At 42.1% G+C, this 13381-nt stretch overlaps 2 protein-coding genes across 8 annotated transcripts in view; one reads left to right on the forward strand and one right to left on the reverse strand.

The window, feature by feature from the left end:
- The window catches only part of NAA16 (N-alpha-acetyltransferase 16, NatA auxiliary subunit), a 310852-nt gene extending 300289 nt beyond the window's left edge, over positions 1 to 10563 (reverse strand). For 2 of the 3 annotated variants that reach the window (XM_033947902.1, XM_033947901.1), the window contains exons 1-2: positions 10145 to 10281; positions 7349 to 7433 (exon numbers count right to left, since the gene is read on the reverse strand). In XM_033947902.1, the coding sequence (XP_033803793.1) occupies positions 7349 to 7433; positions 10145 to 10198 (139 nt within the window). In that variant the 5' untranslated portion in view covers positions 10199 to 10281. Of the gene's footprint in view, positions 1 to 7348; positions 7434 to 10144 lie in introns of all 3 variants that reach the window. The other variant, XM_033947900.1, reaches the window with a different exon arrangement.
- MTRF1 (mitochondrial translation release factor 1) overlaps positions 9888 to 13381 on the forward strand; it is an 85023-nt gene continuing 81529 nt past the window's right edge. The window contains exon 1 of one of the 5 annotated variants that reach the window (XM_033947908.1): positions 9888 to 10014. Coding sequence is in view for 2 of the 5 variants with exons in the window: in XM_033947903.1 (XP_033803794.1) it covers positions 12349 to 12375 (27 nt within the window). In the remaining 3 variants the exon portion in view is untranslated. Of the gene's footprint in view, positions 10015 to 10909; positions 11044 to 11577; positions 11757 to 12283; positions 12376 to 13381 lie in introns of those variants that run through there. The other 4 variants (XM_033947904.1, XM_033947907.1, XM_033947906.1 and 1 more) reach the window with 4 other exon arrangements.

The raw sequence follows: 13381 nt of genomic DNA on the forward strand, positions 1-13381 counted from the left end.
TGGTAGAACTGAGGGAATGCCAATATAGACTGATTTATCGGGCTTATATATCTCAGATGAGACTATATCATATAGATCATTATGATTCTGATGTATGTGTGAAGTGCCATGCAGCCCCTAACACTTTTATCCATGCTTTTGGGGATGTAGTAATCTTAGGGTCTTGTGGAAAACGGTCACCAGATATTTGGAGCACATATTACAACAGTTTATTCAATTTCATTCAGTGGAGGGATCTTATTAGGACAAGGATTAGCATTGGGAGTACAGGGTAAAGGTCAAAAACTTTGGGTAATGAAAGGTTTTATTGTGGGCAAAAAATGTATCCTCCAATATTGGACCCAACCTGTAGCCCCCCTCCTATTGGCATTGAATGAATAGATTCCATGAACTTATGCTGATGGAACTTAAGATTTGTGCTCAACGTTTAAACGTAAAAAGAGATTCCTTTCTGTCTGGGGGATGTACAAACACTCTCTGCACCCTAGGACAGGGGTATGTTTTGAAACAGATCAGGGACACTGCATTCTTTGTACAGTAAAACCTTGGTTTGCGAGCATAATTCATTCTGGAAGTATGCTTGTAATCCAAAGCACTCGTATATCAAAGCGAATTTCCCTATAGGAAATGGAAACTCAGACAATTCGTTCCCCAACCCAAAAACTTTAATACTGTACTGAATAAAATAAAAATATATACAGTAAAACAAATAACCTGCACTTTACTTTTGAATAGAATCGTGGCTGATATGTGCACTTATACAGCGTGCTTGAACTGCAGGTGAATTGGGTGTGATGCTTTTATTATGTTCAGCCACGCTCAGCATGAGATGTGCGTATGTTGTGCATGCTTGAACTGCGGGTGCCTTGCATTACGTTCAGCCATGTTCAGCGATGTGTATATTGACGTGGCGAATGTATACCTGCTCGTACTGCAAGACAATGCTCGTTTATAGAGTTAAAATTTAATAAAATGTTTTGCTCAACTTGAAAAACACTCGCACACGTTACTCGCTATCCAAGGTTTGAATATACCTTAAAAACATTTGGGTGCTTCTTGCTATTGTATTTGATTTTTTGGAATAAGTTTTACTCAACACTCCAGTTTTTTTTCCTCTTTTCAGTTGTCCTACCCATGGGAGATCCTTTTCTAGTGTGCTACATAGGGTTGGGGGGGGGGTTCAAGAGAGTAGTTTTCTTATATGCATTGTTCTTCAGAATTGGGACCTTTGATAAACATAGAAACATAGAAAATGGTGGTAGAAAAGGGCCATAGCCCATCGAGTCTGCCCATTCCAAGTACCTGCCCCCCTGAATTTACTCCCTTAAAGATACCACGTGAGCATCCCATTTTCTCTTAAAATCCGTCATGTTGCATGCCTCAATCACCTGCAGTGGGAGTCTGTTCCAATGATCTACCACTCTTTCGGTGAAGAAGTACTTTCTGGAGTCGCTGTGAAACTTCCCTCCCCTGATTTTCAGCGGGTGCCCTCTGGTGGTCGAGGGTCCCACGAGACAGAAGATATCATCTTCCGACTCGATGCGACCCGTGATGTACTTGAACGTTTCAATCATGTCTCCCCTCTCTCTTCGTTCCTCAAGTGAGTACAGCCGCAATTCTTTTAGTCTTTCTTCGTATGTCAGATCCTTGAGTCCCAAGACCATCCTGGTGGCCATTGCCTGAATTGACTCGATCCTCACTATGTCTTTACGGTAGTGTGGTCTCCAGAATTGGACACAGTACTCCAAGTGAGGCCGCACCATGGATCTGTACAATGGCATGATGACTTCAGGTCTCCTGCTGACAAAACCTCTACGGATACAACCCATCATTTGTCTTGCCTTGGAGGAAGCCTTCTCCACCTGATTGGCAGCTTTCAAGTCGTCACTAATGATCACCCCCAGATCACGCTCTGCCATGGTCGCAGCCAAGGTCTCACCATTTAGTGCATAAGTTCTGCGTGGATTTCTCTTGCCCAGGTGCATTACCTTGCATTTTTTAGCATTGAAGCCCAGCTGCCAAGTCGTTGACCATCTTTCCAGCAGCAGTAGGTCCTGTGTCATATTATCAGGTAACAAGCTTTTGCCTACTATGTTGCAGATTTTGGCGTCGTCGGCGAACAGTGATACCTTTCCTCTAAGTCCATGCGTCATATCACTTATGAATAAGTTGAATAGAATCGGGCCCAAGACCGAGCCCTGTGGCACTCCACTGAGCACGTCCGCCGCTTCTGATGGGGTACCATTCACCACCACCCTCTGTAGTCTACCACTTAGCCAGTCTCCAACCCATGTAGTTAGAATGTCCCCCAATCCTGTCGATTTCAGCTTGTTCAATAACCTTCGGTGTGGGACGCTATCAAATGCTTTGCTGAAGTCCAAATATACCACGTCCAGTGACTCTCCGGCATCCAGTTGTCTAGTAACCCAGTCAAAAATACTAATAAGATTGGACTGGCAGGATCTACCCTTGGTGAACCCGTGTTGGTGGGGATCACGTAGGTTTCCTTCATCCAGGATTATGTCGAGATTCTGTTTGATCAGAGTTTCCATGAGCTTACACACTATAGACGTGAGACTCACTGGCCTGTAGTTTGCTGTCTCTGTTTTGCAGCCTTTTTTGTGGAGTGGGATTACGTTGGCGGTTTTCTAGTCCAAGGGGACTTTTCCTGTGCGTAAGGAAAGGTTGAAAAGCACAGATAGTGGTTCTGCCAGGACTTCACTTAACTCCCTGAGCACCCTGGGGTGTAGGTCGTCCGGCCCCATGGCTTTGTTTACTTTGAGTCTCGATAGTTCGTTGTAGACGCTACTGGGTGTGAATTCGAAGTCTTGAAACGGGTCTTTCTAGTTATCTCCCGTCTGAATCTGTGGACCATCTCCCGGTGCTTCACATGTGAAGACTGAGCAGAAGTAGTCGTTTAGCAGTTCTGCCTTGATAGAATCTGATTCTGCAAAGTTACCGTCTGCTTGCTTCAGGCGTTCAATCCCATCTTTGTTTTTTTTCCTATTACTAATATAGCTGAAAAAAGATTTATCCCCTTTCTTAATGTTCCGTGCTAGCTCTTCCTCCATACGGAGTTTGGCCTCTCTGACTGATTTTTTGACAGCTCTAGAACTCTCTAGATAGTCTTCTTTCGCCTCCTGGCTTCCTAAATGTTTGTGGGTGATAAATGCTTCTTTTTTCTTTTTAACTAGGTCTGAAATTTCCTTGGTGAACCATTGAGGTCTTTTGTTTCTCCTGCGTTTACTTAGTGTTTGCTACTTTGATGCCTATTTTCTCTGTTCTTTTTGACCTTGGCATGGTTGATCTATGCTTGCTATTTCCTATGAGTTGGGTTATTACTATATTTATATTAAGGGTGCTCTGGTATTTACTCTTCTATGGTACTTGAATAATGCATGTGGTTCTCAACAGAATGGTTCATTTTTAAAGTGTGGAGGGAAGGGAGAGTGAGGGGGATGGGGAAAAGGGGTGGTCGTTATAGATCTTGTAACTGTACCAAGGACGGAGGTTTTTATATTTTGCAGTGTTCTTTAATAAAAAGATTTAAACATAAAAAACCAGAGGACTTTGCCCGATTCTAGAGCTCCGTGCGCTCAACCCAGATGCTCTCTCTGGGAGTCTTTTTTGGAAAAGAATGACTGGTTCTGCTCTCTAGATCTCAAAGAAGCGTACACACATATTTCTATTCTCCCTGCTAACAGAAAATATCTTCGCTTTCGTCTGGAATCACGCCACTTCCTGTACAAGGTGTTCCCATTTGGGCTGGCATCAGCATCCAGAGTGTTCACCAATCACTTGTTGGTAGTGACAGCGATACTTTGCTCATACAGTTTCCATGTTTTTCCTTACCTGGATGAATGGTTGATCAAAGCCTCTAAGCCTCAACAGGCTCAGCAAACTATGAATACAACAATTTAACTTCTCAAACTCCAAGTATCTGCAGTTAATTATCCCAAATCCCACCTAGCAAGGCAAGTTCCTCTATGCATTTCTTCCAGGTCCTCTAATCAGGAAAACGCTACTCAAGCTTTGCCAGGAACCAGCCACCATGATACTTATAGCATCTTGGTGGCTATATCAACCTTGGTTTCCTCGTCTCCTGCAACTGAGCAAACGAGAAACAATTTACTCTGCAAATCTTTCTAACACTGCTGACACAGAATGAGGGCTCTCTACTGCATCCCAATCTACATTCTTTCTCTCTCAAAATGTGGTATCTCTCTCCCAACCAGTAGACAGCAAAATAGTATCAATTATCATTGAAGCATCTAGGAAACCTTCCACAAGGCGCTGCTACCGCTTCAAGTGGACTTGCTTTTCATTGTGGTGGTGTAGTGTCAAATCTCTGGATCCAGTAACCTTCCCATTATCTCCTACATCTCTATAATTCTGGACTTAAAACTAATTCAGCGAGAGTTCATCTCTGTGCTATAAGTATTTTTCACAGACCATTGGACAAACCGTTAGCAGTACATCCTCAGATTTCTTGATTCATGAAAGGCCTACAAATACCAAGCCTCCTCTGAAACCTCCTCCAGCGGATTGGGACTTAATGTGGCGTTTCCACACTCATGAAGCCTCCATTTGAACCACTGTTCATGCCAATTTCCAAGTACCTCTCTTGGAAATTGGTCTTCCTCATTGCTCTCACAACAACACACCATTTAACTCTGCAACTGACCAGATACTTGCTGATGGCCAGTATATCAAACATAGCATAAACTTGGAAAAGTCAGTGAATTCTGGGCGCTTATAGCAGATTATATTACATTTTATCCTGATATAGTAGTTCTTCAAACTCATCTGAAATTCCTCCCAAAGTCGTTTCAGAGTTTCTTCTCAACCAGTCCATCATCTGGTATTTTTTTTCCAAAGCCACATGCTCACCATGGTGAGGAAGTGCTTCACATATTGGACTGCAAACATGCTCTAACTTGCTACTTGGATAGAACCAAGCCTCACAAAACTTCTATTCAGCTGTTCCTGTCATTTAACCTGAATAAGCCAAGACCCCTGTGACCAAGAAAAACAATCTCCTCATGGATTTCTTAGCTTTGTTAAAGTGATGGTCCCGCAAGAGCTAGCAGTGGACGGGAAGGCACCCGCACATGCACGGTACAGGCAGTTTTTAAATTCTTAAAGTGACAGTTCACTTTAGACGGTCCATGCTGAATTCCATGGATGACGTCACCCTCACAAGTGAGAATATCTGCCTGCTGTCTTTGGATAACACCTGTTACAGGTAAGTGACTGTGCTTCTCCACCTGTTGGTAGTGGAAATAACCCACAAGTCTCTGGGATGCTCTGTGGGATGCTCTGGAAACCCGGAATCTGTTTTTACTTAGTTTTCCATCTGTACTGCTTGCTAAATCTTGGACAGTATTAATAGATTATTTACCTTACCAAACTGCTTATATATGGCATTCCCTTCTTTTGAGGTTACAACAATGTCTAAAAACTCTATATTTTTAGAAGATTTACTTTTTTTATTTCACAAATATGTTACTAAACCTTCTTTTACTAAGCCTGACATCACGGGCCAGTGTTTGAGCATTTGCCATGCGGTATTCAGCTGCAAGGCTTAGTAAAAGGGGCTGTAAATGTTCATTTTGGAAAAACTTAGAATATTTGTCTATATTTACATAAATTCTCTCTGAATATGTTATATTAGATTTGGAATTTCCTGTGATACTAACCCAATTATTTTACTGTAACACCACTGTTTATCACTGCATATACTATTCAAGTGATCCCACTCCACAAGAGGGGCAGCAAAACGGAGACAGCAAACTACAGGCCAGTGAGTCTCACGTCTATAGTGTGTAAAGTCATGGAAACACTGATCAAACGGAATCTTGACACAATCCTAGATGAGGAAAATCTACGTGATCCCCACCAACACGGGTTCACCCAGGGTAGATCCTGCCAATCCAATCTTATTAGCTTTTTTGACTGGGTTACTAGACAACTGGATGCCGGGGAGGCACTGGACGTGGTGTATTTGGACTTCAGTAAAGCATTTGATAGCGTCCCACACCGAAGGTTATTGAACAAGCTGAAATCAATGGGCTTGGGAGACACTAACTAAATGGGTTGGGGACTGGCTGAGCGGTAGAGTACAGAGGGTGGTGGTGAACGGTACCCCATCAGAAGCGTTGGACGTGCTCAGTGGAGTGCCGCAGGGCTCAGTCTTGGGCCCGATTTTATTCAACTTATTCATAGGAGATATGACGCAAGGGCTTAGGGGAAAGGTATCACTGTTCGCTGATGACGCCAAAATTTGCAACATTGTAGGCAACAGCTTATTACCTGACAATATGACACAGGACTTACTGCTGCTGGAAAGATGGTCAACGACTTGGCAGTTGGGCTTCAATGCTAAAAAATGCAAGGTAATGCACCTGGGTAAGAGAAACCCGCGCAGAACTTATGCACTAAATGGAGAGACCTTGGTTAGGACCGAGGAAGAACGTGATCTAGGAGTGATTATTAGTGATGACATGAGGGCTGCCAATCAAGTTGAGAAGGCTTCCTCCAGGGCAAGACAAATGATGGGTTGTATCCGAAGAGGTTTTGTCAGCAGGAGACCTGAAGTCATTATGCCATTGTACAGATCCATGGTGAGGCCTCACTTGGAGTACTGTGTTCAATTCTGGAGACCACACTACCGTAAAGACATGCTGAGGATCGAGTCGGTTCAGCGAATGACCACCAGGATGGTCTCGGGGCTAAAGGATCTAACGTATGAAGAAAGACTAAAGAAGTTGCGACTGTACTCACTTGAAGAACGAAGAGAAAGGGGAGACATGAATGAAACGTTTAAGTACATCACGGGTCGCATTGAGTCGGAAGATGATATCTTCTGTCTTATGGGTCCCTCGACCACCAGAGGGCATCTGCTGAAGATCAGAGGAGGGAAGTTTCAAGGAGACTCCAGAAAGTACTTTTTCACCGAAAGAGTGGTGGATCAGTGGAACAAACTCCCACTGCAGGTTGTTGAAGCCAGCAGCGTGAAGGATTTTAAGAGTAAATGGGATGCTCACATGGGATCTTTAAGGGAGTAAATTCGGGAGCGAATACTTTGGAATGGGCAGACTTGGTGGGCTATATATAGCCCTTTTCTGCCACTATGTTTCTATTCTATAAATCCATCAGTAATTACATAGACATACCTGTTCCTCCTACATTGCTTTATTCAACTGTACTCTTTTATGTCATCTTTTCCAGATAAAAAAAAATAAATCCACATAAAACAATAAAAAGGGCTTATTCGTATATTTAAATAGGGAAACTTTAACTCTGACTTAAAACAAGCACATATAGAGTTTCTGAATCACATTCTCACCTCCATGTTCTGCAAATTTGGGATTAGAAAGGATCATCTTGCAAAACTTGAGTCCATTTTTGTACTGTTTTTGTTCATAACATTTCTGCAAGAGAAAGGACAAAAGTTAGATTATAAATACTTTCATAACATTTCTGCAAGAGAGAGGAAAAAAGCTAAATTAAAAATACTTTCATACAGAACAGTTCTTAAACCTGTCATACTTTCATATAGAACAGTTCTATATGAAAAAATTCTGTATCAGTGGTTCTTAAACCTGTCCTGTGAAATCCTCAGCTAGTCAGACTTTCAAGAGATCCCTAATTAATATGCATGAGGAAAATTTGCATACAGGCATGCAAATCTGCCTCATGCATATTCATTAGGGATCTCTTGAAAGTCCATCTGGCTGGGGGTTCCCCAGGACATGTTTAAAAACCACTGATACAGAATTTTTTTTCTGTGATGGCTATGAAAATCTGACAAGAAAAAAATTCAAACATTTGAAGACTCAAGAAAAAGAAGGAAATTTTTTGACCAATCTGCTATTAAGATCAATTTCCCCGACCTTATTTCAAGTAATATCCCACTCGACACCAATCCATTTTGTGAATTCTCTATGAGCCTCCTTACCACCCTAATTCAGATTTGCCCCATTTCCATATAGTACTACGTTCATTATATTCAATTATTATACTTCACAAACCCTAGGGCTCCAGACCCTCACTCTTAAATATCTACTTTGATAAAACTGTTTTTCTTCCAGCATCTCCCCTGCCTTTCCCATAGCCCATATCTTCACAGATTTCAACAGCAGTCAGAACAAAGTTAAAGCCAGAAGGAAGCAGCTAAATCAGATTTCAGTATGTAAGAATTATATATTCATTCATTCACTCACCACTCTCACTCTAAACTTTAGCAATTTCACCAAATGTTCTAAAAAATATTTTCACAAATCACTCACTCTTTCTATCCAAGAAGAATTTTTTTCAAGAATCAGAATTTCTCAGCTCCTTGAGATTTCAGGCAGTCAAATGGCTTTTAGCAGTCTCCAGGTCACCTGATAATTGTCATGTATACTTTCCTACAGACATGCTCTTCTCTCAATGTACATTGCTGAGCACAAACTTTCAACCATCAAGAATATTTACAGATTATCACCACTCCCCAATCTCACTTGCACACCTCCTACAAACTCATTAAGTTCTTCCTACATCAGGGACATATATTGCACTGGCTGTATCCACTAACGCAGGAGTGGGCAACCTGCGGCCCACAAGACCATGAAGACGTAGACAGAAAATGTCATTAACCAGAGTTTTGGCAATATTAAATTACTGGATTTTGCAAATAATTTCAGAACAGCCACTTTAGCAGTTTGTTTTCATTGCTTTTAATTAAATGTTTACTTAATCACAGAAGGCCAATGGAGCTCTTTGCATTTCCAGTTTCAACATTATGTAATGTTGCAGCTCACCAGGCACAGTACTAACATTCAGGTGGCTCTCTATTATAAAGGTTGCCCACCCCTGCTCTAGAGCAGCTTTCAGCCAGCCAGAGTCTGCTATGGTTGTGTAGTTACAGCATGGAAATAGTTGAAGTTAACATGCAGTTAACTGCAAAACCTCTGCATTAACTCTTGGGGTTATTCCCAGCATTTTTGAAACAGCTATTATGCTGTTAATTCTTTAGTATGCAGCAGATAAAACACATTAGCTACACCTCTTGAGGTGGTGTTAACTGGGGAGGGGAAGAGATAGATAAAGGAAAGCAGTAACAGTCAACCTGGTAATAAACCTCCTGATTCACTTTAAAGCAGCAGAATTTTGAGGGAGGGAACAGGCAGTACAGCACCTATATAGCCAGCAGGATAGACAAAGAGTGCCATACAGTATTAGCAGTGCTGGCTCGACCACTAGGCAGACAAGGTGTCTGATGAGGTGGTACAATTTGGAGGTGACACCAAGGCTTTCATCAACTTGTTTAAATAATCCTCATCATAACCAGCAAAGAGTCCTAAATGTCCATACACACACTCAAGATATGCAAAGTCCCACTCCTTCCAAAACAGGAATTCAAACGTCACAAGCTTCTTTAAACACCCAAACTGCACCACCTCATATACCTAGTCTGCCTACTGGTCGAGTCAGCCCTACTATTATTATAAGCTTACAGCTAACCTAGCTTAGTAAATAGTCCTGAAGGGTAGCAGACAATACCAAGTTAAGTTTATGAAAGATAAAGTTGTGATTTGTATTTGTTGGAGTTAACAGTGGCTTCAGAGACTGGGAACCTTCAAGTTCAATTGTTTTGGTTTTTCAAGACTTAACATGTGGGTATGGAGAGAGGAAATATCTAACCCACAAAATACAAAGATTCCTACACCTAGCAGATAGGCCACTTTAAAGCATTTCCCATGCCAGATTTGACATGCATACAGTGCTCTCCTGATTCCCACAAACCCATGTGGCCACACAACCTCTAGGAAACAGTCACTGCGGGGTGGGGAGGAGAAGAAAAATGGGAGGGCAGGACTTTAGATCGCTACCGTAGGTTGTGCAGGAGCAGGGGGGAGAGAGGACAGTGTTTAGCCCACTCTATAGAGCTTCAGACCACAACAGAACTACAAACAAAAGAATGAGATGGACCAGGCCTAGGAAGCTCCGGAGTTGGAAGTTTGAGAAGAAGTAAGGCGGCGTGCGAGTGTCCCTTAAGAATAAAGAGACCCATGTTCAGTAAAACACACCGTCAGAGAAAGAAGAACGAAGCTCTCGTATCTGCCTCGTCTCAGACCAGTAGAATACGCGGAACACTCACCAGGATGCGTTTAAAGAGGTTGCTCTCTTTGGGCAGCAGCGGGACGGACGGCATGCTGCGGGCTGGCTCGCGCCCTCACTCTTTCTTTTGCCTGTCTCCTCCGTTGGCTTCGTTCTCGTTTAACCGTCACTCACGGCAGCGATTTCTGCCTTATCGTGAACAGCACTGGGGATGCCAATGGCTTCGGGGACCCCCTCACTCCACGGTTGCCACTGCAGCTTCTAGTTGTCTCTCATCCCCTGCGCTTAATTCATTTGGCTGCCGGTAGGCCGGGCTCCCACATCTCCTCACCCTCTCCCTGCGGCTCGCGCGCAGCCAGTTTGTGTCAGTGATCGACGGCCTGAGCGCCCTGCGCTGTATCGCTGGGACGCATGCGCGCTCTGGCTGAGAATAATTCTTTTCACGCTCGGCTTCTCTTCCTCCTCCTCCCTTCTCGTTTTCCGTCAGAGCAAGATGGTAGCGAGTGTCAAACACTGCGCTTGCGCATTTCGTGTGATTTCCTAGCTGTCGCCTGTATGCAGAACAAGCTGAACCGAGTTTTTGTTGCGCCATTGTCAGCTGTTAATACAAATGTCCACGGAGTTGAGTAGTTTTAGGACAATCGCTGCAAAATTTGGGAATTTATGCTAATATATTCGTAAGGGTGCGCAAAATAAATAAATAAATAAGGCTTTTGTCAGGACGAGACAATTTTTTTTTTCATATCGAGGTCCAATGTTGTGCCTCGTTCGTTGTGGGAAGTGTAGTCTTTTGCTCAGCCTTATGCAGATTGGAAGCGTTTAGTGTAGCAGAGTCTACAGTAGATGACGGTGAGTGAAAGGGCATATTGGTGCTAAGAATGAAGTGATGAAGAAAACGAGTCCGACATTGAGGGTAGCGAGAATCCGGTCTTTGAGATGGTGAGTGAGATGGGTTAAGCCTTCATTTATGTTTTGGTTTTGCTGCTTAAAATGTGGGGTGGAGTAGAGAAGGGGGAGAAGAGCCATGGACAACGAATGTGTTGTAATTATTTATAGTACATTTACACAGACCTGCTTCAGTTCCTTGTATTCCAACTATGCACCAGCACTCACTCTATTCAAACATGATTAAGAAAAAATAAATGTATAAAATGGTTAACAATGAGCACCGGAGCTGTCTTAAACTCAAACGCCAGAACGCTCCAAAAGTGGCCCACAGTGTAGCAACTAATATGAAGTTGAGTATCCTTGAACAAGATGAGTATCTACGTTTCAAGGCAACAGGAAATCTTTTCTGTTATCCAGAGAACAGTTCTTTGAGAACATTTGAGTCTCTCGGCATGAATGAAACAGTAGCAAACTGCAGGTAAAGAGGGAGGTGCTTCTTTGCTCCCTCACTTTGTAGCTCTAAGGTGCTCATTTGTTGGAGAGAGAAGGGGTGGGGTACTTAATGGCCTCCTTCTGATTATAAATGCACGTTTGATTCCAGTCTTGCAGCAGCCATGGAGAAAAGACAAGCAGATTTTTTACAAGCAGTGGGATATGCTCCTGACATTGCCCCTGAGGAAGAGCATGAAACAGGGGACTCTGTAGGGCATTCAGTTGAGGCACCCCCCTAAAGTGAGAGCTTTGATTCCATGAGGACTCTTGAAAGCTAAGTTTTTCTGCATATTACGTTCTATGGAGAAAACTGCTATATTTAAGAACTGTTAGATTTAAATGTTTTCATTGATATTATATTGATTTTCTTGATTCCAAACTTGCACTAGGCATTTTACTATTTATGGATTGTTATATATGAAAGACACTTTGATATTTAAAAGGTTTATGGGGAGACTGAAGATGATGTTTGTGGGTATAATCCTGTAGGGCGCTTCCTGCGCTCATGCGCTGAGGATACACCCAGGTGAGCTCCTTTTGGAGCTTTTTCTCTCAGGAAGTTCCTAGGACTGATTAGTTACCCTTTGTTAACCATTTTATAAATTTAATTTTTATTAATCATGTTTGAATAGAGAGTTGGTGCATATTTGGAATACAAGGAACTGAAGCAGGTCTGTGTGAATGTACTATATTTGAAATTGACTCCTTCATATTTATATAGAACCTCACAGGCTTTGGGATACTTTTGTAATTATTTATGACATCAAAACTTTTATACTAGGGGTCTCTACTCGTATAGTGGTGTAGACTAGATTTATGCACCAGGAGATAAGAGGTGGATGATGAAACTTCCTTGACTGTGAAATGTGGAGCTTAAAATCATATTTTGTGGTAGGTGTCTCTTATCATTACTGCCTAAATTAACATTTGTGGTGCAAAGGGATTTATTGAAGCTGCAATCACTAAGTTTGAAAAGGTGATTGGTATGAGAAAACCTGTTCTGCAATAGTAATGAAGAGAGAAAAGTGTAGAGTAGTGTCCTTCAACCTTTTTATACCTATGGACCGGTGGAAATAAAATAATTATTTTGTGGTCCGGCACCGGTCCGCAGACCAACTGTTGAAGAACACTGGGCCAAGTCGTGGGCCAGACCATGCCAATCTCCGCCCCAGACCTTGCCCCCATAATAGTACTAATTATTTTTTTTTAACTTTTTTTTTTTAACTTTTAATAGTACTAATTATAACAATTTTTTCCATTCATTTTTCATATATACACACACACACAATATAATCTTATTAACGCATAATGGTTAACCACAAAATTAAACTATACAAAGCTGTATTCCTAAATTTGCATTGGTGATTATATTTGCATTTGTGCATTAATAAAAAAATTGTTTGATTGTAAACTACACAAAGCACACTTTATGCCTCTCAACATTCATTCCTACCAGAAAACAGATAACCTCTTTGCAAATACGGAACCAAAAACTAAAAGTACTAATATATACAAACAAAACCATAAGATGCAAGACTCTGCTTGCAGTACAACCCCAGAGAAAAAGAAACAAATGCATTTCTTCCTGAACAGTGCAAAATACAGACAGCAGGTGCATGTGCCAGCCATGTGGACTGGCAGCAAATTTCTGCAGACCGGCACCAGTCCACGGACCAATGGTTGAAGAATACTGGTGTAGAGGATGTAATGCTGCTTGATTCAGGGAGAGAAAATTTTCAATTTGAATCACTTTTCGCATCCAGACTTCCCCCCCCCCCAAAAAAAAAAAAAACATCCTGGCGGGTTTATTTTGTAACCTCTTCACCCATCCTACCTCCCTTTGCCCTTTACAACCCATGCTGGTGCTGTGGTGTAAGCAAAATGAACAAAAAAGCCC

Source organism: Geotrypetes seraphini, chromosome 6 (genome assembly GCF_902459505.1).
Source record: "Geotrypetes seraphini chromosome 6, aGeoSer1.1, whole genome shotgun sequence".
Lineage (NCBI taxonomy): Eukaryota > Metazoa > Chordata > Amphibia > Gymnophiona > Dermophiidae > Geotrypetes > Geotrypetes seraphini.